General features: G+C 32.7%; 8 protein-coding genes and 1 pseudogene across 10 annotated transcripts; 6 read left to right on the plus strand and 3 right to left on the minus strand.

Annotated features, from left to right (window-relative positions):
* Positions 1–155: 155 nt before the first annotated feature.
* Positions 156–550, minus strand: AT5G42223 (Defensin-like (DEFL) family protein). The gene is made up of 2 exons (NM_001036917.2): positions 446–550; positions 156–364 (listed from the first exon to the last, which is right to left on the minus strand). Exons 1-2 carry the CDS (start codon positions 537–539, stop codon positions 204–206), a joined length of 255 nt encoding a protein of 84 aa, NP_001031994.1. The 5' UTR covers positions 540–550; the 3' UTR covers positions 156–203.
* A 1,635-nt stretch (positions 551–2,185) lies between these two features.
* On the plus strand, positions 2,186–6,056 carry scpl41 (serine carboxypeptidase-like 41). 2 transcript variants are annotated; one of them, NM_001344440.1, is made up of 12 exons: positions 2,265–2,486; positions 2,568–2,660; positions 3,320–3,580; positions 3,678–3,785; positions 3,877–3,969; positions 4,058–4,150; positions 4,229–4,314; positions 4,387–4,665; positions 4,734–4,867; positions 4,962–5,054; positions 5,143–5,260; positions 5,344–6,056. In NM_001344440.1, the coding sequence occupies exons 3-12, from the start codon at positions 3,343–3,345 to the stop codon at positions 5,509–5,511; spliced, it is 1,410 nt and encodes a 469-aa protein (NP_001318730.1). In that variant the 5' UTR covers positions 2,265–2,486; positions 2,568–2,660; positions 3,320–3,342; the 3' UTR covers positions 5,512–6,056. The 2 variants fall into 2 exon arrangements, with proteins under 2 accessions (NP_199038.1, NP_001318730.1); NM_123588.4 differs by having other exon boundaries at positions 2,186–2,660.
* A 477-nt stretch (positions 6,057–6,533) lies between these two features.
* AT5G42232 (Defensin-like (DEFL) family protein) lies at positions 6,534–7,033 on the plus strand. The gene is made up of 2 exons (NM_001036918.2): positions 6,534–6,643; positions 6,746–7,033. The coding sequence occupies exons 1-2, from the start codon at positions 6,556–6,558 to the stop codon at positions 6,901–6,903; spliced, it is 246 nt and encodes an 81-aa protein (NP_001031995.1). The 5' UTR covers positions 6,534–6,555; the 3' UTR covers positions 6,904–7,033.
* A 1,463-nt stretch (positions 7,034–8,496) lies between these two features.
* AT5G42235 (uncharacterized protein) lies at positions 8,497–9,164 on the plus strand. The gene is made up of 2 exons (NM_203140.3): positions 8,497–8,646; positions 8,740–9,164. The coding sequence occupies exons 1-2, from the start codon at positions 8,559–8,561 to the stop codon at positions 8,904–8,906; spliced, it is 255 nt and encodes an 84-aa protein (NP_974869.1). The 5' UTR covers positions 8,497–8,558; the 3' UTR covers positions 8,907–9,164.
* Positions 9,165–9,219: 55 nt separating this feature from the next.
* scpl42 (serine carboxypeptidase-like 42) lies at positions 9,220–12,786 on the plus strand. Its single transcript, NM_123589.4, has 11 exons — positions 9,220–9,883; positions 10,297–10,560; positions 10,641–10,748; positions 10,835–10,927; positions 11,002–11,094; positions 11,193–11,278; positions 11,364–11,642; positions 11,720–11,853; positions 11,972–12,064; positions 12,135–12,252; positions 12,358–12,786. Exons 2-11 carry the CDS (start codon positions 10,311–10,313, stop codon positions 12,523–12,525), a joined length of 1,422 nt encoding a protein of 473 aa, NP_199039.1. The 5' UTR covers positions 9,220–9,883; positions 10,297–10,310; the 3' UTR covers positions 12,526–12,786.
* On the minus strand, positions 12,782–13,503 carry LCR57 (low-molecular-weight cysteine-rich 57; the record flags this gene model as incomplete). The annotated part of the gene is made up of 2 exons (NM_001036919.1): positions 12,782–13,083; positions 13,443–13,503. The coding sequence occupies 2 exons, from the start codon at positions 13,501–13,503 to the stop codon at positions 12,782–12,784; spliced, it is 363 nt and encodes a 120-aa protein (NP_001031996.1).
* Positions 13,504–15,442: 1,939 nt separating this feature from the next.
* On the plus strand, positions 15,443–19,284 carry AT5G42250 (Zinc-binding alcohol dehydrogenase family protein). The gene is made up of 9 exons (NM_123590.6): positions 15,443–15,741; positions 15,838–15,974; positions 16,807–16,853; positions 17,479–17,807; positions 17,890–17,972; positions 18,232–18,307; positions 18,423–18,487; positions 18,559–18,654; positions 18,766–19,284. Exons 1-9 carry the CDS (start codon positions 15,681–15,683, stop codon positions 19,042–19,044), a joined length of 1,173 nt encoding a protein of 390 aa, NP_199040.1. The 5' UTR covers positions 15,443–15,680; the 3' UTR covers positions 19,045–19,284.
* Positions 19,285–20,305: 1,021 nt separating this feature from the next.
* BGLU12 (beta glucosidase 12) lies at positions 20,306–21,911 on the plus strand (the record flags this gene model as incomplete). The annotated part of the gene is made up of 1 exon (NM_123591.2): positions 20,306–21,911. One exon carries the CDS (start codon positions 20,306–20,308, stop codon positions 21,827–21,829), a length of 1,524 nt encoding a protein of 507 aa, NP_199041.1. The 3' UTR covers positions 21,830–21,911.
* Positions 21,912–23,179: 1,268 nt separating this feature from the next.
* Positions 23,180–23,439, minus strand: AT5G42265 (annotated as a pseudogene). Its single transcript has one exon.
* Positions 23,440–23,596: the final 157 nt, after the last annotated feature.

The following is a 23,596-nucleotide window of genomic DNA, read 5'->3' on the forward strand; positions in this document are numbered from 1 at the left end:
ATTTCATCCAAATTGAGCGAAAAATGAATAAATGTTGCAATTCCTTCATTTGAAAAGATGCAAAAGAGAAACATCGATTGTGTCAAATCAAACCAACTTCAATTATGGTATGCTTTGTGCATTTCACTCTCGATCTTTTGAATATTCAAAGTCGTATGAAAACTAGTTATGTTGCTTTTAGTAAATATCAACATTTTATTAGATTATTTTGTCACACAACAACAATGCTTTTGATGATCAGGCTTCATAGTACATTCCCCATATAAGTAATAGGCTATTCTTACACAAAAGAACAAGCATCCTTCGTAACCATTTTTACACGGTTCTGGGCCGTAGCATTTATCTTCTTGCTTTATTTCAAAACCTATATTATAGTAATAATCAAGAGATCAATATATATATAAACTCATAAGAAAAAAGTGGTTGATTCATAATAAGATAGTACCAGAAGTGTTATCTAATTCCGAGCAATAAACGAAAGGCATGACAAAGAGGAGGATGAGTACAAATGCGGCAAAACATTTCTTGGTGATAGCCATGTCTAATATAGTCTCTTAAATTTTCTTACGACTGATTCTAGCACTTACGATGATTATATATATAATAACACAAACATACATTCAAAGGTTCTTTTTGGTGAAAGAGGAAAAGGAAAAGAATCCAAAAAAAAATTCTCTTGAGTTAGTCAAAAGAAAAAATAAAGAGATAAGTATTCTTACCTAATTATGTTTGAAACATTAATAAGATAACATACATTGTTTTACAAATATTTAAATACGAAAATTCTTTTCAATTCAATTAAAAAAAAAAAAGATCTCAGGTTCCATGGTTGGAACTTGAAGTTAAATTGAATTTTTTGTTAAAGATAAGATGTAATAATTTGATCTAAACAGAATTAGTTTATATTATATCATTCTTTAATATGATTAAAGGGTCTATACTTAGTTTATTAAACAAATATACATAATTTTTTAAGAAATATATATTTTTATACTAAAATAATATATATATATATTGTGAATTTTAACGCCTTCTATAGTTAAAAATATTCAAGTAACAACTTTATGTCTGATATATATTCAATAATTTCAGATTACAATAAGTCTTCGCAATTCTTCGACAAAAATATTAAAAACTAGATATTAACCTGCGATACACCGTATGACGATATTTTATAACTAAAAAGGTGAAATTGTAAGTTGATTTGTTTAGTACTGTTTATTTTGTTTAGTGTTTAATAATGTATAATTGTATTTTGATTGTTAATGTTAGAATTTCACATGTCGTATAACATCGTGAAATTAAAGTTTAAATATTGATATTATTTGAAAAGTCATAAGAGTTTTAATATTATGATTGTTTTTATTTATTTTGTTTTGTCAAATCTATTGATGGTTTTAGGTTTTTGTCTCATGGAAGATGCAAATAGACATTTATGTTATCAAATTAGACCTAACTAAGCCTAATTAAGTCAATGTTAAGTAACAAAGAAAGATCATACGGTTAGTCACGATTCATCATCCATCATCCTCCAAACACCACCCCACTTTTCAGGTGACATTGTTCTTAAATCTTAACCTATCTTTCTTTCAGATTCATCTCTATATTTATTTTTCCACCAAAAACAGTGTGACTTAAGTCTTGGGGGTTAATAAATCCGTTACTACTAATACTATTCTCTATTTTCTTGACTTGAGACATTTTTCCAATTTTTACATCAATATGTTCTAACAAAAGAAATAGTTTTTTATTTTATTTTATCGAATAAATATTTTATTGAGTAAAAACAAGTAGAGAACTATGACTTTGTTATATGATGATATTGACCGATGTGTTGAGAATTGCTTTTTTAAGGAACACTTACATGTTTGCAAAGAACGGACAATCTTGAATACTACATCTGAATGACTTAATCATCCCCTGAAGTTTAAACCCATAGAAATTTATGTTATTAGATTATCTTTTTGGATTATTATTATTATTATATTTATTTTGTATAGCTATTGAGTTAGCTCATTTAACTCACGATCAAGATGATATGAGTCCAAATTTATATATAAAAAATCATATTATAAATAAGATGAGTTGAGTTGAGCGAACTATCTTATTTTGACATCTATAGGGTTTGGGTATGTAACCCATATAATAAATGGGTTGGGTCAAACCCACCCGTTAAAATCTTGAACAGGGTTTGAGTTATTATCCACTTTACACTCCTAAATAGACTCAAGGCATTGCATTATACAAACGATTAGACCTAGGTACAAAGATGTAATATTACCAAACTATATACTACTATGAATATATTAATTATATATGAGTCTATATATTCCCCAATAAATTTCAGTGTTCTTTCTCTACTTGAGTTTGGTTCTAACACCCAATGAGTTTTAGAATTCGATTCTTAAAGTTAATGCAATGCATTGCTAATCTCTGGGAAACATTACTAGTAGATAAGTGATACTAAACATGGAAATAATCAAGAGGCACACATGAACTCTTCTTTCTTCTTTAACTTTATTCTTCTCACTTCTTTCTTCTTACTCCACTTTACTCTTCTTTCTCAGACGCTTCAACTCAAAAAGAGAAACCAGCATAGTTGTAATCTTGAGGATCAGCTATTTTTCTGAAGGATATTTGGCCTAATTTCGAAACTCAAGGTATCTTCTTTTTCTTTTTCTAAGTCTCAATTCAGCAAAATGTAACATACACAAATATCACTAGTTTACATATTTTATTATTATTATTATTATTTTCACTAGTTTACATATATATATATATATATATCAGGGTCGAAGTACCAAATCAAAGTTCTTGCTGTTGTTTACGTATACGAGAGTGAATTTTGTTTAATGGATATCTCAAATATTTCGTGCTTTATTTGTAAATCTTCATTGTTCTTTCTCTACTTGTTTTTTTGGGTTTATATAACCATTTAGCTGATTTTTAAATGACTTAGAACTTGGATCTTACAGTTAGTTTTCAGTTGTGAAACCAAGTTTGTTTATTTCAGCTGTATCTTTGTTTCTCTGTCAGCTTTGTAAAGTAACTAAGTTAGGTCCACTCGAATTCTCGTATAATATTTAATATCGCCTTTCGTTTTCAGGATTTTGACTTGGCAAATAGAAAATTGTTATAGTTTTTTGTTTTTCTCTAATTAAAAAAAAAAAGAAAGTTCTTGTTTCTTTTGTTTTGGTTAAGAGATTAGTGTTGTCTACTGTTTGGATTATTCTTTCTCTGTTACTGTTACGTGTTTCATTTTAAGATAGAGAGTCTCTTTATCATTCATAGAGTGTACTTTTTTCCCTGATTGTTTCAGGTACTTAGGAAACGCTGTAGAAGATGGCTATTGTGTCGTTGCGCGATGTGGCCATGGTGATGGTGACAGTGCAGGTGTTTGCACGAGGGTATCCGGAAACAGATTTGGTTGTGAGGCTTCCTGGTCAACCAAAGGTTGTATTCAGACAGTACGCAGGGTATGTTGATCTCGACTTGAATGCTGGCCGTAGCCTTTTCTACTACTTCGTGGAAGCTGAAAAACACCCTGACACAAAACCGTTAACCTTGTGGCTCAATGGAGGTTCGTATTTAGTTGCTCTGCTTCCTAACTAATTAGCATTTGAGTATATCACAAATCACAAATTTGTGAAATGAATAAGTTGAGGTTTGTTTTATAGGTCCAGGTTGTTCTTCTGTTGGTGGAGGAGCTTTCACTGAGCTAGGTCCATTTTACCCCACAGGATATGGGCGTGGTCTTCGCATTAACTCCATGTCGTGGAACAAAGGTCTATTTCTTATAATATTATGCAAAGAATGAGAGAAAACAGAACTTTGATCTTACACCTGACGTTATTGTCTATTGTTGTAAATGTGTAGCCTCAAACCTGCTATTTGTGGACTCACCGGCTGGAGTTGGTTGGTCTTACTCCAACCGAAGCTCTGATTACAACGCTGGGGACAAGTCTGCGGGTAAATTTTAAACTCCAAAGTTTCAGAGGATCTCACTCTCACTATATTAGAAGATAGTTGTTTCTTGACTTGTTTTGTATTTGAACAGCCAGCGATATGCTCGTGTTCTTGTTGAGATGGTTCGATAAGTTCCCGGAGTTGAAGTCTCACGATCTCTTTCTCACTGGCGAAAGCTATGCAGGTATGTCTTCGATATCGATGAAATCTATTAAATGTTGACTTGGAAAACATCAGTATTCTCATCTCTGTTTTCTCGCAGGACATTACATACCTCAACTGGCTGATGCGATTCTCAGCTATAACTCACGCTCAAGTGGGTTCAAATTCAACATCAAAGGCATTGCAGTAAGCAAAAGCACCTTGACGTTCCATCAACTCTATTTTTGGTTCTCTTCTGAATCGTTTCTTTCTGATCAGATAGGGAATCCACTTCTGAAGCTTGACAGGGACATTCCAGCTGTATACGAGTTCTTCTGGTCGCATGGCATGATCTCTGAGGTAGTGGGACGTACAATCAAGATTCAATGTGACTTCTCACATTACACATATGCATACCCCCATAACGTAAGTGATGCCTGCAACGATGCTATCCGTGAAGCCGGAGACATCACCACTGAGTATGTCAATACCTTTGATGTTCTCCCTGACCTATGCTACCCATCTATTGCCCTGCAAGAGCTAAGGCTTAAACAAATGGTTAGCCCTTTTTTGCACCAACAAAACTTTTGCTTGAATTATCTGTAAACTTATGAAAATGGTTTCAGGCTACTAAGATGAGCATGGGAGTGGATGTGTGTATGAACTACGAAAGACAGTTCTACCTAAATATCCCAGAGGTACAGATGGCTCTTCACGCAAACCGCACAAACCTGCCTTATTCATGGTCTTTGTGCAGCAAGTAAGTTATTTTCCTCTCTTTCACTTTCATAAAATGAAGAATCTTTATAACCACTGTTGCACTCTATACTGATAGCTTTCCCCACGTGTCACAGCCTGTTAAACTACTCTGCCATCGATGTAAACACCAACATGCTTCCGACTCTGAAGAGAATTATACAGAACAAAATTCCTGTTAGGATCTTCAGGTAATAGTTCTATTAAAAATCTCCTACTGCTTTTATTTCTTACTGCACCTGTATTTGTACCTAACACTTAGCTTGTCGACAATTGCAGTGGAGATCAAGATTCTGTAGTTCCATTTCTGGGAACACGAACTATCGTAGGAGAACTCGCCAACGATCTCAATTTCAAGACGACAGTTCCATATGGAGTGTGGTTCCACAAAAGACAGGTAGTTAGCTTACACCATTAAACAAGCAGCAAGTTCTCAAACAGATTGTGAACTTAGTTATGGATGTATGGGATTTTGACTAGGTTGGAGGCTGGGCCATCGAGTATGGAAACCTACTAACTTTTGCAACAGTGAGAGGAGCGGCTCATGCGGTGGCGTACACGCAGCCCTCACGAGCTCTGCATCTATTCAGCACCTTTCTTCGTGGGCAGAGATTGCCCAACAAGACAGATATTGCTATGCATGACTGAAAGAGAAGGAATCTCATTATTAGAGTACATATCCTTGGGAACATATAAGGGATTGTGTTGAGACATATTTTCATATGATTACTAGTAACAAAACCCGTCTGGTTTAATGATGTAAACGACACATAATCTCCACTCACAATCGTTGACAAAAAACAAAAGGTACCTACTGTCTTAATATCCTTTCCGAGTTTGGCCTACTTCTATCATCACCAAACCAAAATCCTTGTCCTAGCCACCAACCTGAACAACATACGTCTTCCATCTAAACTTATGGACCATAGGTGCAATGTAGCATCTTGAACCTTTGGGAGATTAGTATTTGCAGCTTAGATCCCAGACTATCACACTAACCTCTTCGAATGCTAGGAGTCCCAAAAGCATTTGGCATTACGATGACAACTAACACCTGAATGATGGCAGAAAATTTCAATTTCTCATTATAGGTTCTCATTAAAAGAAATGTAATTTAGTCATTTCGTACATGAAAAGACAATAAGAGGTAGTATTTTTTTAAAAGGTATTAGAAAAAAGTATTTTTGCAAATGCCCATATTTTGATATGTTTTTTATCTATTAAAGACAAATAATTGGAAATTACAACCATTAGAATCTGCAAAATTTATTTCAAAATCTTAACTAATAATTATGGAAAAATAATTAATATGATATCACCAATTTTAAAAAGTAATTAGGTGACGACAAAAAAAAAAAAAGTAATTAGGTAAGATATCAATACGTTTACTAAATATAAGGAAATTAATTGAAAGATTATTTGTTTCATGTATGATAGAACATTAATTTTCTTACTTCTACATATCTTTTCTATAGTTAAGAGTATTTGGAGATATTATCGTATCCCTCTCTTTACATATTTGTGTTTCTCTTCTTTACATATTTATCAGTGAATCTTGTGTCTTTATTAGTATTGCATTTCACAGGAATTCCAAAAATCACTAATTGGCTAATCGTATGTGTATATATATCGGCCACTGACTCTAAGTACTAACCAGAAAAAAAAAAATTATCTCTTACAAAGTTATCAAAAATGGCTATCACCAAGAAAATGCTTGTCGTATTTCTTCTTGCTTTTCTTTTTGTGACATCGTCGGTTCATTGTTCTGATAGCACTCTTGGTACAATCTTAGCATACTTTTAAATTTTAGTTTTAGTTATGAATCTATTTATATCTTTTAAATATGATTATAAAGATTTGTTTAATGGTTATCATTGAATAGGTATTGGAATCAACCAAGATTGGAAAAAATGCTTCAGCCCAGACCCGTGTAAAAAAGCAGGGACGCAAGGCTGCATGGAGTTCTGTAGAACTATAAGCTTTTTATTATTCGGTGAATGTACTTCTAAACCTGATCAATGTTGTTGTGTGACAAAATAATCTGATAAAAGAGCAATATTTTCTATAAAATATTATCACTAAGCGACTAAACGACTATAAAAGATCATTTAGCTGAAAAATATAGAATAATGTTGTTGGTGGTATCATATAAAATAATATCATTTAGCTGAAAACTAGTCGCTTAGTGAGATCATATAAAATTAGTCGTTTAGTGAGATTAATCGTATCATATAATCAATATTATCAATACCAACAACCACTATAGTCGTTTAGTCTCAAAGTGGTTAATTGAAAGATTAATCGTATCATATGATCAATACCAACAACCACTATAGTCGTTTAGTTCCTAATATAAAACTGTTCTTTGTTTCATAATATCACTAAGCGACTAAACGACTATAAGATCATTTATACGACTATAAGATCATTTTCAGCTAAATGACAGTTGGGGTCATGATTTGGGCCATGACTTACATGATCTCACACACAACAAAGAAAAAAGGTAGTATTCGCAAATCGCAACAAACTGCACAAAAATGGTAAAGATGGTGTCTACAACAGCGAATTGGCCAACTTTCTCTACATATATAAAGTAATTTGTCATAATTCAACATTTGTTTTGTTTTTTCTCTTTCTTTCATATCTCGTAATTACAATCATAAAACAAGTAAGTTAGCAGAGTGTGCTAGGGTTATCTTGATGATGGTATTTATGATATTTTTGTTCATAACCTTTTAACTTTTTTGTAGCTAAAGAAAGAATTAAGTTTCAAGATTGAAAATGTTAAATTAACACTAATTTGCATACCATAACTTTGTAATTTCATGATTGGATGTCAGATTCAAAATTTTAAAATTAATATAGTTTAAATTTTTGATTACCAAAATAAATAAATATAATAGTAAATCCTTAAAAAGTTAAAGCAGATGAATCATTTTAACTTACAACTATTTAAATCTTCTAATTCATTTCAAATTTTCTTTAGTTATCTTGGAAAAAAGATTTACTAGGTATAGAAAAGAAATATTTTTTCACAAATGTTCAAAAGTTATCAATACATTTTATAATCAAAGGTAACCAAATCAATACATTTAATTACTGTATTTAAATCCGTAAAATAATGAATCATTTCAACTTAAAACTATTAAATTCTTCTTCTTTTTTTCATGGGCTTTTAATTTGTGCTCAAAATTACAACTATTAGGTTCTTCAAAATTTAATTCAAATTTTCATTATTAATCTTGGAAAATCAATTTACTATGTAGAAAATAATAAATATTTTCTCACAAATATTCAAATTTATCAATACATTTAGTAATCAAAGGTAACAAAATCAATACTTTTTTACTATTAATTATAAGAAAATTAATTGAAAGATTCTTATGTTTTCAACCTATGACAGATTTTTGAATTATTTTTTTACATGTGTTGTGTAGTTAAGAGTATTGGGAGGTTGTAAAACAATATGAATGTTAAAATAAATATTGGAAGATATTTGCATATTTGTATTTCTCTTCTTTACATTACATTTCTTAGTAGAATCTTGTGAAATTACTAGTTTCTGCTTTCAGGGTAAGTCCAAATCCGTAATTTGGCTAATCGTGTGTATATATATATCGGCCACTGATGGCCAAGTAATACTACTAACAAAAAGAAAAATCTTATACAAAGTTATCAAAAAGATAATCATAGAAATGGCTATCACCAAAAATATGCTTGTCGTATTACTTCTCACTATTATTTTTGTCACATCGTCGGTTCATTGTTCTGATAGCGCTCTTGGTACAATCTTATTATACTCTCATTTTATATTTTTATTTTTTGTTATAAACATAGTTTAATCCTTTAGATGATTATAATGATCTGTTTAAATAGGAATTGGAATCAAGGAAGATTGGGAAGTATGCTTCAGCATAGACCCGTGTTTGACTGGAGAAGGGACCCTAGGATGCACGAAGTGGTGTAGAAACCACATAAATCTTTCATTAGTTGGTTATTGTCGTACTGATCCTGAACACTGTTGCTGTGTGGCTGAAAAATAATCTAAACGAAAGATTAAAATTTTCTATAAAATAATAATATCACTAGTTTCATCTCCAAAGATTTGTGAATTTATTAGTTTTTCTTCTCCTTAATTTGATTTATCTCCAAAGATTAATCGTTTCTCACTGGTCTAGTGTCTAGTGTCTACATATATCGAAGTCATAATACACCAATCGTACCAAATCAAAGTTTTGAAAAAAAGAAACTCGAGCGAATTTTGCATGCAAAATAAGTATAGTGTATAATCTTGTTTTTTTGTTAACGTATACAGTAAAAATCTGTTTAATGAAAAACTGAATTGTACATGTATCAATTTGATCACTAAAAAGTAAAAACATACAACAAAAGAAAAATTGGTAATAACATTAGAGAGAGTAAGGAAAAAACACAATCGTTGCATCCATCTAACCAGATTGAAACCCAAAAGTTTAGGAAATTTGGTTTTGTACCGGTTTGGGAAAGAACGGTTACCGCCCAGTTTATCAGGTTGCCATGACGATATCTGACGCTGTCGATGTGCTTAGTTGGGGCGACTAACTTTCTAGGAGACTTGTGGTAGATTGATTTGAAGACGGAAATCGGTCTTTTTCGTCGAAATTTCTAAATTATCGGTTGCGGCCACGAAACGGTAGGTCTTGAGCCCGCCGAATCTAATGTCCGGTCACTCAGCCAGCATCTATGAACAAGCAGCGATCTTCTTATATTTATCGGCATGTTTTTCTGATTTTCTTATTTTGTAATTGGATCTGATTTTGATGTTGGTTACGGCCAAACTCCTTAAATTGAATTTTAATAAAAATTATGAAAAAGAGACACATTAGAGTAAATTGAACCGAACCGATTTGAACCGAAGCGGACTTAACCAAGAAGAAGCAGGCGCGTCACTTGTTTTCACTCCCAATATCGAATTGAAGAAGATAAGAGTAGACTAGAGTCTTCTTGGTTGTGATATTCTTTTCCAATTTCGTAATTTTAGGTACCTTTTGCTCTTGTTGCTCTTGTAGATTTTGTTTAATGGGTATCTCAAAGATTCATGCTTTACTTGTTAAATTTCTGGGTTTGGGTTCTTATAACCAATTAGCTGATTTTTGAACTGTTTTAGAACTTAGATCTTACTCTTAGAGGATAGAGACATAAAGAATCTCCATTGTTTGATATATCACTTACGTTGTCTTCTTGTCTCATTGATTCGAGCATTGTAGTCTTTTAGTTGCCAAATGCAATTGTGAAAATGTACAAAACTGTTCTTGTTTCATATCTGCAGTAAAATTGTTTTTGGTATTTGGTGTTCTGTAGATTTCTCTTGTTTATGTCTTTCATGTTTGTTTAAATTGGGTTTATAAATGTTTTGTGGATAATTCATTTGACATAATAATGGGTATGTTTCAGAAAAGCTGTAGAAGATGGCGAGTGTGTCGTGGCGGGCTGTGGCTGTAGCTATGGTGGTGGTGTTGCTGTCATTGCAGTGGTTTGCAAAAGGGTACCCGGAAGAAGATTTGGTGGTGAGGCTGCCAGGTCAACCAACTGTTGGGTTCAAACAATACGCAGGTTATGTCGATGTCGATGTGAAAGCTGGTCGGAGTCTGTTCTATTACTATGTGGAGGCTGTGAAACAACCTGACTCAAAGCCATTGACCCTTTGGCTCAATGGAGGTCCGTGTTTTCCTGCTCAGTTTCTGCATATGTTTAAAGAATTTGTAAAGGATATTTCATATTTGAGGTTTGCATTGCAGGTCCAGGTTGTTCTTCAATTGGTGGAGGAGCTTTCACTGAGTTGGGTCCATTTTACCCCACTGGCGATGGCCGTGGCCTTCGTGTTAACTCCATGTCTTGGAACAAAGGTTTGTTTTTGACAATTTTAAGCAAAGAGAACAGAACTCTGTGATTTTATATATGATGCTATTCTCTCTTGGTGTAATATGTGTAGCGTCGCACCTGCTTTTTGTGGAGTCACCTGCTGGAGTAGGATGGTCTTACTCTAATAAAAGCTCTGATTACAACACCGGGGATAAGTCTACTGGTAAATTTTATAATCCCCTTTTCAAACAATATTAGCAGACCGTTGTTTCTTGATATGTTTTGTGGTTTGGACAGCAAACGATATGCTTGTGTTCTTGTTGAGATGGTTTGAGAAGTTCCCAAAGTTGAAGTCTCGGGATCTCTTTCTTACTGGCGAAAGCTATGCAGGTGTGTCTTCGATATCGATGAAATGTATTGAATGTTAACCTTAAAACATCATCACTATTATATATATATATATATATATATATTTTTTTTTTTTACAGGACATTACATACCTCAACTGGCTGATGCGATTCTCAGCTACAATTCACACTCAAGTGGATTCAAATTCAACATCAAAGGCGTTGCTGTAAGCAAAAGAACCTTTCTTCTTGCATTCCATTAACTCTTTTGTTTCCCTTCTGAATTCTTTTGTCTTATTTTTTTCTGATCAGATTGGGAATCCACTTCTGAAGCTTGACAGAGACAGTCCAGCTACCTACGAGTTCTTCTGGTCGCATGGCATGATCTCTGATGAACTAAAACTCACAATCACGAGTCAATGTGACTTTGATGATTACACATTTGCTAGCCCCCATAACGTAAGCACGGCCTGCAATGAAGCTATTAGTGAAACTGAAAACATTATCACTGAGTATGTCAACAACTATGATGTTCTCCTCGATGTATGTTATCCGTCTATCGTCCAGCAAGAGCTGAGGCTCAAGAAAATGGTCAGCCCTTTTTTATCTTTTGTTCCACCAACAAAATTTTTGTTGAAATATACGTCAATTTACTAAAACAACTGCAGGCTACTAAAATGAGCATGGGAGTGGATGTGTGTATGACCTATGAAAGACGGTTCTACTTTAATCTTCCAGAGGTACAAAAGGCGCTTCATGCGAACCGTACTCATCTGCCTTATTCATGGTCAATGTGCAGCGGGTAAATTATCGTACTTTCTCTCGGTTTTATTGATCACAAAATTAGAGAAGCTATTTATAACTGGAGTTCATATATCTCTACATTGATTGCTTTTGGCTGTTCACTTTGCCTGTCACAGCGTGTTAAACTACTCTGATATCGATGGGAACATCGACATGCTTCCGATTCTGAAGAGAATTATACTGAACAAAACTCCTATTTGGATCTTCAGGTTATACATCTATTAAAGATCCATTTTATCTCCTTCTGTTCATGTCTTAATTGCATTGTCGATATTGTAGTGGAGATCAAGATTCTGTAGTTCCATTCGGGGGTTCAAGAACTCTCGTAAGAGAACTTGCTCAAGATCTCAACTTCAAGACAACAGTTCCCTATGGAGCCTGGTTCCACAAAAGCCAGGTAGTTTGCCTACACCATTAAACAATACAATCAGCAGAAGCCAAGTTTACTTTTTACCCCTGCAAAAGTTTCTCAAACTGATTACAAACTTGTGGATGTGACTAGGTTGGAGGCTGGGCCATAGAGTATGGAAAACTACTGACGTTTGCAACGGTGAGAGGAGCGGCTCATATGGTACCGTATGCACAGCCCTCACGAGCTCTACATTTGTTCAGTAGCTTTGTAAGTGGCCGGAGATTACCCAACAACACACATTCTTCTACTGATGAATGAAAGAGCAGAGGTATATCTTTTGTAAGAAAAATGTAGTTTTTGTATTTAATTGATCTGTCTCAGGCCTTAGATTAGTAGAGATAGAAACATGTAAAAGTTTGTGTTGTGGTTTGGTTGGATCTTCAAGTGTAGTTTGTTTTAGTTATCTCAAACGTTGACAACAATTCTCTTTAGTTAATTAATCTTAGTTATTGAATTAGTATTAACAATTATTGTATCACCATATTATTTTTTTTACAAATTTTGTCTATATGTTTTAGCAAGTGTACTCGCAAATGCACATCCTATAACCAGCATAGTCGACACAACCCCCTTTTCCATTCTTATATTTTATAGCGCATTGTCTATCACAACAACTTGTAGGACATTTATCAGTGCACATATCAGTCGCACCGATGCACAGTTTGGCTGGTTTAAATGAGGCACATCCGCACGTCCCATCCGGACCGTTACATTTGCTTACGGACGATGGTCCGTGTTTGGCCTTGCACCTTTGGTCGCAATTTTCACAAGAGCTTAGGTTCTCGTCACATGTCTGTGCTCTTATCTGATTCACAGCTGAAACAAACATTATATACGTTAGTAAACTTAACTTAAAAAATAAGATTATTTGTGCCATATTGATTGATACAAAGTACAAGTAAATTTTGAATATAGCAATGAGAGAATTTGTTTTTTACATGAGCCTATATATGTTAAATTCATTTACGGTGGACTAAAAATTTCAAGCAGGGTTGTTTCATAAACTGTCCATGGACTCTTGGCAATATCAAAATTTGTTTATTCTGATCGTAGAATTATATTTTTGATTATTATTTTTACTGTAAGAGAAAATATGGAATGAACAAAAACATAACAATTGAAAGGTATGTAAAGGATATATAAAACTAAAAGATATATGTATAATACATCAATACCTGAGGCAAATATGATAAGTAAGCTAAGCAGGAATAGAAGTGAAGTACTTGTCCTCTCCATACTTTCACCTATTCTAGTTTTCTTCTAAACTTTTCTCTCTATGAGAATTGTATGTTTTGGAGTATTTAGTTAATCTATATATAAGCAAGCTAAACACTTTCAATGAGACAAAACAAGAAAAAAAGAAAGAAAAAGAAGATGAGGACATTACTTTAATGTTCATGATTAAGTTATCATGATTTTTTTCATATACAAACATTTTTTTCTTAAAATTGTTAAGTGTTATGACCAATAAAGTTCCTTCAATTACCAAATCTTTTCATTTGTTAAAAGAGATAGTATTTAAGAGAAGAAGATACTTAACATCACTCCATGAAATCTATAGTATTTCAAATTAATTTACAAAATCGCATACTGTCTTTTTGCAAGATTTAATTATTATTCTTCTTCATTAGTTCATTTACTTATTATTTGAAACAAAAAGAATACCTTTAAAGATATATTTTTTAAATATTAAAAGGGAAACATTAAAGTTTTTTTGTTGTTGCTGTGTCATATACATAATGTGTTTCATCATTTTTCTTTTTTCTTTCTTTTTAATTTCTGCTTGAAATACATTTTACTAGTAACTCTAACCACAAAATCAAAACATAAAATGAAGAAATTTTTGGTATTCTATTTAGAAAATTAACAACATCAAATATTTTTGAATCAAAAAAGGATTTGCCAGCTTTTGGATGGTATTGTGGATTTTGCCCATTTTTGAATAGTTTGTAGATTTTGCTTTTTTTCATGCTAAATAAATGTGATTTAACATGCGTTTTATTTTTTATGTTTGAGTTTAGTCAGTTGCAATTGTTCTTAAGGTTTAGTATTTGATATAAAGTACATAAGTTTGCCAAAATAAATCCTACATACATATATTTATAAGTGTAAAAATGGAAAAACTGTAAAATTATAGTAAAAATGACAATCTGTAAGGGTTTATAGGCTTCTACATTGGATTTGGATCGGAGTTCGATTTCTAAAAAGTGCACTTTATTACGATGAATGGTGCACTGATATTCGGATATTAAAGAGTGTTGCATGCAATATCGTAAGTACCGTGGTTATGGGTAAGAAAAAAGACATTTGCCTCATATCTCCCAATTATAAAGGTATTTTTAGAGCCCCTAAATATTAGAAATGGTGTATCAAAATAGTTCTGAAGTACCCTGTTTTTCGTGAATAACTATGGTTCAATTCCTTTTCCTTGTTTTATTCATAATTTTTTTTCTTTTAAGACTAACATGATTTTTAATATTTGTTTATTCACTTTATTTCTTTTAAAACAGTTGGAACCTGTTTCAGCGTTTCTAAATATTTATGAATTTAACATATACTAATACATCTTCATAGTAACTTTATTTATAAATAATGATTGTGCTGATTTGATAATTAAAAAATAAGAAAACAACTAAATTTTTAGAAACATATCTTTGAGATTCTATCAGTTAGAGTCCAAAAAACATAAGATTATAAGAATTTAGTAAAAGCGTTAATAAAAGTGAAAGAAGGAAAATTATGTCTTAGTTATATTATTGTTTTTATTTTCAATAAATTTTTTTTTCTTTTGTCAAAGTCAATGTTTTTTTTAGTTTAAAATTGTTTTATTTTTAAAATTTTTTTTGGATAATCTCCTCATCTCAACTTTACCTTAAATTCCGATAAATTTGGGCACGGTATCGTTTATTATGGATTTGAATGTTCGAGCCAAATATCGATCGTTGGTATGGACCGTATGGTGCAGGTAAATAAAAAATTGAGTATTGTAGGAAAAGCTGCACGTCATGAAATTTTTATAGAATTGTTCATAATGCTTATAAGTTATAAGTAAATCTGAAAAATTGATCATTATATAGAAAATTATATATCAATATATATATATGGTGATAATAGTCTAGTTAGAAAAAAAAAACTATATCATATTCAAAATAGTTATATCATGAATAACAATAAGAAAATTCTGAAAATCTCAATTAAGTAATCCGTTTATATAGGAAGTTTCAAATCCACCAAACGCAGATAAACACAAAACACAGAAATAAATTTTATAATAGTAAAAACCGACAAAAATGCTAGTAATCCAAATTAGTCTATATACAGAGAGATAACACACTTATACAGAGAAGCTCTTACAAATTGTGACTCTCACCAGAAAAACACACACCAAACAAAACAAAACAAAAAACAGAGAGATGGAAAACGGAAACTCCTCCAGCGACAACAAATCTTCACATAAACCGATCCGATGCAAAGGTTAGTGAAGAGAGAAGCTTCCCAAAACTCATTAAGTATCTTATCGTAGTTGACTATATATGACTACTGGCGTTGACTTTATGTTTCTATGGGCAGCGGCGGTTAGTAGGAAGGCTGGAGAGCCGTTGGTGATGGAAGAAATCATGGTGGCGCCGCCGCAGCCTTTCGAGGTTCGGATTCGAATCATCTGCACCGCGTTATGTCACAGTGACGTCACTTTCTGGAAACTCCAAGTAAGTGTACTCTTTCGTCTTCTTCTTCTCTTCTTCGTTTTAGGTTTTTACACAAAATTAGTTTTAATATTTTACGTAAAATCCGCCTGAAACCGATATGCCTTTTTGTCGTATATATATCAAAGACACAAATATTGACTCAAAACTTGCCTTGGGATGACCCAAAAACGTAACTTATGATTAATTCTTTATTTTCTACGTAAGTTTCGAATTCAAAATGTTAACAGACTCCGATGGTCTTGGGAAAATAAACGAAACAGACATGTTGCAATGTCAACTATTGCCAGGCATGTTTTTTTTGTTTGCCAATTACTGACATAGACATAAAACTAAGATAAATATTTTATTATTGTAGATAATCGGATTTAGTTATTTTTTATTTGTGGTTGTTGATACTTAACAGTCATATTTATAAATTTTAGTATTTAGATTTACAAAACTGGTTTTTTATTCGACGATTTTAGATAAGGTCCAACATTATTTGTTAACGTGACACAACGTTTGACCCAATAAGTTCGCGGATTGACCAAAAAATACTTAACAAATCTGAACTTATGACTAAATTTTTGATTTGCAACGTTGGTTCATTTGGTACTCACAATAATTCTTTTAAAAAAAAAATGTCCTTGGTAAAAGAAACGAAACAGACTCTAATGTCCAATATTGCCAGGCATAATTTTGTTTTTTTGCCAATAACTAACATGACTTATAAACCAAGATATTATATTTTTATATTGGATATGAACTTATTGATTTAACATTTTTTAATTTTTTTTTGTGGTCGTTGATACTGAAGAGTCAGATTTACAATTTTTTTGTCATGTTTCGACAGGTTCCTCCAGCCTGCTTTCCGAGGATACTAGGCCACGAGGCAATAGGGTTAATCTCATCCTCTAAATTTTATTTTTTTATTTTTATTAATTATATTGAATATTAAGACAAGAAGATATTTTTAACGTTAGGCTGCAAAATATCTTTTACAAAATACTCCATCGGTTCCTAAAATAATTGTTTTTTTTTTAATTTTCACATCATATGTTAAAAACAATAACTGTTGAGTTATATTAACAATAACGTTTTTTATATTAAATTTGTTTAATAACTTTAAAAACTAATTACTTTCAATTCTTAAACCCAAAAAAAACAAATCAAATTGCATGTAGGTTTTATATGGCTTCATTTTCTATATAAAACTGAAACGAAAATCAAAATAATAATAAAGCAAACAAAACAATGATAAACAGAAAACCGCAAAAGTCAAGTTGAAAGTAGAATGTTCACTCCTGTGCGGGCCTAAAATTAGAAAACGAAAGATAGTAGTAGAAAAAGAAATTTAATGTGAATTCGCCTAATCACAAACCTCACGTTGGAGGTTACAACAAATGGGTCTAAAAAACATCGAACTAATAACTTAAAAGATTTGTTTGCCAGATTTCATTAACTAAAATACATAATAAACCTGGATAAATATTAATGTACGTAAGTGACATTTGACTATGTACAGCGTAGTGGAAAGTGTTGGTGAAAATGTGAAGGAAGTGGTAGAAGGAGACACCGTACTACCAACGTTCATGCCTGACTGTGGTGACTGTGTTGATTGCAAATCTCACAAAAGCAACTTATGTAGCAAATTTCCTTTCAAGGTATCCCCTTGGATGCCAAGATACGATAATTCCAGCAGATTCACCGACCTCAATGGCGAAACTCTCTTTCATTTCTTGAACGTCTCCAGCTTCAGCGAATACACGGTTCTTGATGTCGCTAACGTTGTTAAGATTGATTCTTCGATTCCTCCTAGTCGTGCTTGCCTCCTAAGCTGCGGAGTCTCCACCGGTAAATCACTAATATTGGAAAAACATTATTCAACGTTTGTTACTCTTTGATTTTGATGGAGTTAGATTCAAATTTTCCTTAGGTGTTGGTGCTGCTTGGGAGACCGCCAAAGTTGAAAAAGGATCAACCGTTGTGATTTTCGGACTTGGTTCTATCGGATTAGCGGTAAAATTACAATTTTCAATTATGTCGTCTTAATAATAAGTCGTCTTAATCTAACTAGACTCATGCACGTAACTAGACTCTTTGTGTGGTTTTTCTGCCCCATGTTTTAATTGTTAGAAACAACATTTGAATCAGGGATGCATATAATGGAAACATGGTTTGTTTGGTTGAATAAGGTTTTACATTCATTCAAAAGTAAAATAAAAGTAGTCGTCTGGTTATGAGTTGATGAGATGGATTAGGGTTTGAATGTTTCTAGGTTGCAGAGGGTGCGAGACTTTGTGGTGCCTCTAGAATCATTGGTGTGGATATAAACCCTACCAAATTCCAAGTTGGTTAGTGATTTTCTTTATTGGATAGTTTTTTTGCTTAAATCTCCATACCTTATATATATTTTTCTATATATTAAAAATGACTTATATAATTGTTTTGAACATCAACTTTTTGCAGGCCAGAAATTTGGAGTTACCGAGTTTGTAAACTCTATGACATGTGAGAAAAACCGTGTTAGCGAGGTAATGGCACATAATATAAATACGTCAACGGAAATAGAGATATAAATAACTTTTGATATTTTTGTGTTTAGGTGATCAATGAGATGACTGATGGGGGAGCGGACTATTGCTTCGAATGTGTTGGAAGTAGTTCTTTGGTTCAAGAAGCTTATGCTTGCTGTAGACAGGTAATGTTGCATTGATCTCTGCCTAATTAAGACCAAATAAGAACTAATAAGAAATAGAAACACATCAAATAAGTTCGAGGATTTTAACTTCTTGGTTCAATCATTGTTTAGGGATGGGGAAAGACAATAACTTTAGGGGTGGACAAGCCGGGTTCACAAATATGTTTAGATTCGTTTGATGTTCTTCACCATGGGAAGATTCTGATGGGTTCGTTGTTTGGAGGTTTAAAGGCTAAAACACACATTCCAATTCTTCTTAAACGCTACTTGAGCAATGAACTTGAATTGGATAAGTTTGTGACACATGAGATGAAATTCGAGGAGATCAACGACGCATTCCAGCTACTTCTTGAAGGGAAATGCATCAGGTGTGTCTTATGGATGGGCTAAGTGAATTGACTTATTTTATCTTTCCATCTTTTGCATCAATTTCATATGTTTCATGTTTAACTATTTTTATTGGTTTGTAATCAAAACAAGCAAATGCCAAAGTGACAGCAAAATAAAAAGTCAATGAATTGTAATGAAAATAAGCAAAGGACAAGAAATTGTTTTTTCATCTTATGGTACGTATTGTAATTTGTATTTTGTTTTGTTACCAAATTTGCCACGTTTAAAGGAAAAAAGGAGTGTCAAAGAAGAAGAATATTTTGAAAGCTATCAAAAGATAATAATTGTGTGTCTAACTAGGAATTTTGTAGAAAATCAATAACTAACTGAGATAACACAACGTTAGAATTAAATTCTATCAATGTTTAATGAAAATTTTCAGAAGCAAATCTCCTTGTTCTTATGATAATATCAATTTATCTCTATGTTCCTATGTTTTACTGTAGCTTGAGAGTGTACTGGAACGTGTACACAATAGCCATGTTTTTTTCATGATCGCTGCGTCAGCGATGCGCGACACAAAAATATAAGTAACTGGAGACTCCAAGTATGTGGAGAGTAACACCGCCAACACTGTGAAAGCAGTCGCAGCAACACCTTTTTACCATTCCAACAGTCATTCTTCTTTTCAGCGACACTCTTTTATCCTCAACAATTTCTATTGCTTTCGTTGATGTTGAAATTTTATGGATAAATATTAATGTACGTAACAGGACCAATCAAAGATTTATGGATATAACATATGAGAAAAGTCGGTTTTTTCATATATGATAGTGTTGAATTCATACATTTAGGTTTCACCTGTTCTAAAACATAACATTTTCCCGTTAAAAAGCATAGCGATACGTGAATTGGGCCTAAAACTTGGACTTATAATTTGGGCTTCTTTAAATGGACCTTTTCAAATATATATTTGATTAAGGTAACCATCCTTATTTTAAATTCTAAAGATAATCGATTCTGGTTGTTAAGAAAATCAATAGAACAAAAAAAAGAGATAACGAACCTTCACGAATGTTTTGCTATATTTTCTTCATTAGAAAAAAAAACTAGATAATATCATTTGAATGTTCTGTTTACTAATTATGAACAAGTAAAACTTAAAAGATTTGTTGTTATACTATATCTATCTTATAATTTCTCTATTTATAGATTAACACAACAAATTGCGATAACATTTCTCTTGCCTATATAAATCTGAGCTTTATTCATCTTTTTACAACAAAACAAGTTTCAACAGTCAATTAAAAGAAAATTAAGAATGAGAACTATATATCTTTCTTTGCTAGTGTTTATTATTGTCTTGGCTTTGAATGAAGTTATGGCCAAGAAACACTCCTCAACACCTAAATTAAGAAGAAGTGATTTTCCAGAAGATTTTATTTTTGGAGCTGCAACGTCAGCTTACCAAGTCGAAGGAGCTGCCCATGAAGATGGTAGAGGTCCAAGTATTTGGGATACATTCTCTGAGAAATATCCGGAGAAGATAAAAGATGGTAGCAATGGATCTATTGCAAGTGATTCTTACCATCTTTACAAGGAAGATGTGGGTTTACTACATCAAATTGGTTTCGATGCCTATAGATTCTCCATCTCGTGGTCGAGGATCTTGCCACGTGAGAATCTAAAAGGAGGAATCAACCAAGCTGGTATTGACTATTACAACAACTTGATCAATGAGCTTTTGTCTAAAGGAATTAAGCCATTCGCCACCATTTTCCATTGGGACACACCGCAAAGCCTTGAAGATGCTTATGGAGGGTTCCTTGGCGCGGAGATTGTGAATGATTTCCGTGATTATGCGGATATTTGTTTCAAGAATTTTGGAGATCGAGTGAAGCATTGGATGACATTGAACGAGCCATTAACAGTTGTGCAACAAGGATATGTTGCTGGTGTAATGGCTCCAGGAAGGTGTTCAAAATTCACAAACCCTAACTGCACCGCGGGAAATGGAGCTACCGAGCCTTATATTGTTGGTCACAACCTCATTCTTGCACATGGAGAAGCAGTCAAAGTATACAGAGAAAAATATAAGGCATCTCAAAAAGGTCAAGTTGGTATCGCCTTAAACGCGGGTTGGAACTTACCTTATTCAGAATCAGCTGAAGATAGGTTAGCTGCGGCAAGAGCTATGGCCTTCACATTCGACTATTTCATGGAGCCGCTTGTAACCGGTAAATACCCGATTGACATGGTCAACTACGTAAAAGGCGGTCGCTTACCTACATTTACTGCAAAACAATCTAAAATGTTGAAGGGATCATATGATTTCATTGGCAGAAATTATTACTCATCTTCTTACGCTAAGGATGTTCCTTGCTCAAGCGAAAACGTTACATTATTCTCTGATCCTTGTGCTAGCGTCACAGGTGAAAGAGAAGGAGTGCCTATCGGTCCAAAGGCAGCATCAGATTGGCTTTTGATATATCCAAAAGGAATTCGTGATCTCCTTCTCTATGCAAAATACAAGTTCAAGGATCCTGTCATGTACATAACCGAAAATGGTAGAGATGAAGCTAGTACCGGTAAAATCGACCTTAAAGATAGTGAGAGGATCGATTACTACGCTCAACATTTGAAGATGGTTCAAGACGCTATATCAATTGGAGCCAATGTTAAGGGATTCTTTGCATGGTCTTTGCTAGATAACTTTGAATGGGCAACGGGCTACGCAGTCCGATTTGGACTAGTTTACGTAGATTTCAACGGTGGACGTAAGAGATATCCCAAAAAATCGGCAAAATGGTTTAAAAAGTTATTAAATGAAAAGAAAAAGAATTGATGAGACACGCATCATTACATTGCAACAAACATATGATGTCCACTAATGGTTTTGTATGAACGTTAAGCGTGACTAACTTTTTTATAACACATCCAATAGAGTAAAAATATATCCGTTAAATTAGAATAATGACATTTCTTATGCTACTTTCAAAGAGATGCATGAAATGTTTTATCGATTGTTAATTTTTTTTTCCAAAGTAATGTAGGTGTTAGTTTCTTAAACCAAACCTGAAAAATTGAATTTAAAATACTTCAAATTATCTAAAATTTCCCACAAAATTCCATACTATCAAAGAATACAAATTAGCTTAACTCATTTACGAATTACGATCGTAACATTACTTAGTGAAATTCTAGTAGTAAATTACTTTACTAGCTTAGTGAAAATTCTATATCCAATACCAACTCGCTATTCAAATTCAATATAAATATTGTATCATGTTAATTGCTAATAAAATGTCATATATTATAAGATTTCTATATTATTGAGAAATATACACATTTCTAAAAACTAAATCAAATTCAAGGAACAGTTTGTGCATCGAAGTACTAAACCAAGATGCGATTTCTTATCAACATCTATGTACTAGAATCTAGTCTACTAAAGAAAAAATTCATACAATTAAATTGTCTAAACCAAATGGGTAAGAACTCATTATTAACTGGGACTGTAATGAAGCAAAACTTTTTAATAACGAAATTAAAGATGGCCAAGCTCGATCCATTAACTGTGTAACTTCCAAAGTAAAGATTGTTATTGACACAAACACTAACTGACTTATGGATACCCCACCATAATCAACCTCCTTCCATTGATGTTGCCCCATTTTTAACATCTCATAGAAAAATCGTCATGTTCTTCTTCTTGGCAAACAATTCATATTTTATAGCTTAAAGAGTAATCAAATCCTAAGAAAAAAATAGAAAGATTATTTGATTTAATTTCTTTGCAGGGGCTATGTTTCACTAACCTTTAATAAAAATGACCAAAAATAATGAACCAAGATAAACGAATGTAGGTGAGAATTTAATCAAACGATTATAGTAAATTAGATTAGTTCTCCATATTTAAACTGTTGACTTCCAAAGAATATACAAGCTTTACTCTGCACTCACAATTGGTTACAATGTTTTACAGATTATGAAAGTAATATTATTTAACTATTACATATTTATGTGGTAGTTGGTAGAATATAAAATTAAGCCATATGGTAGTAAAAAAATTAGATAAAAAAATTAAATTATAGATAATATGAATTTTACTTTTGTGCAAAAAATAAACAAAAAGTATTCTTCAATAAAACAAACATAAAATAAAATAAAGTAGTGATGCTCATTATTCCTCTATTTTCTTGGAATGGGCAAGCAAAGATCTTCTACTTGGCAAGGAGAGAGATGTATTCCCCCAAATACCAATGAACTCCAAATCCACACATCTCTAGATGCATGTATTAAGAGAATGGAATCAAAATCCTTGGGTTATGCCAATAATATGTTGAACAATCTACACTTGAGTTGATGCAATGGATATGAATAGTCCTGATCTCCGTAGACAAGCACAATGTTGCATCGTGGTTGTTGATTGTTATTCATTCCGAAGCAAAACATATGATTAATATTGATACAATGGTTTACAAAATTATGACCAAAATATTTTTATGTACCGACTCCTTCTTACCTAGAAAAAAAGAATGATACCAATATAAATTGAACAAAAAGTATATGAATAAATCCAATAAAAAAAATACAGAATAAACCAATTGGG

This window comes from Arabidopsis thaliana, chromosome 5 (assembly GCF_000001735.4).
Source record: "Arabidopsis thaliana chromosome 5, partial sequence".
In the NCBI taxonomy this organism is placed as follows: Eukaryota; Viridiplantae; Streptophyta; class Magnoliopsida; order Brassicales; family Brassicaceae; genus Arabidopsis; species Arabidopsis thaliana.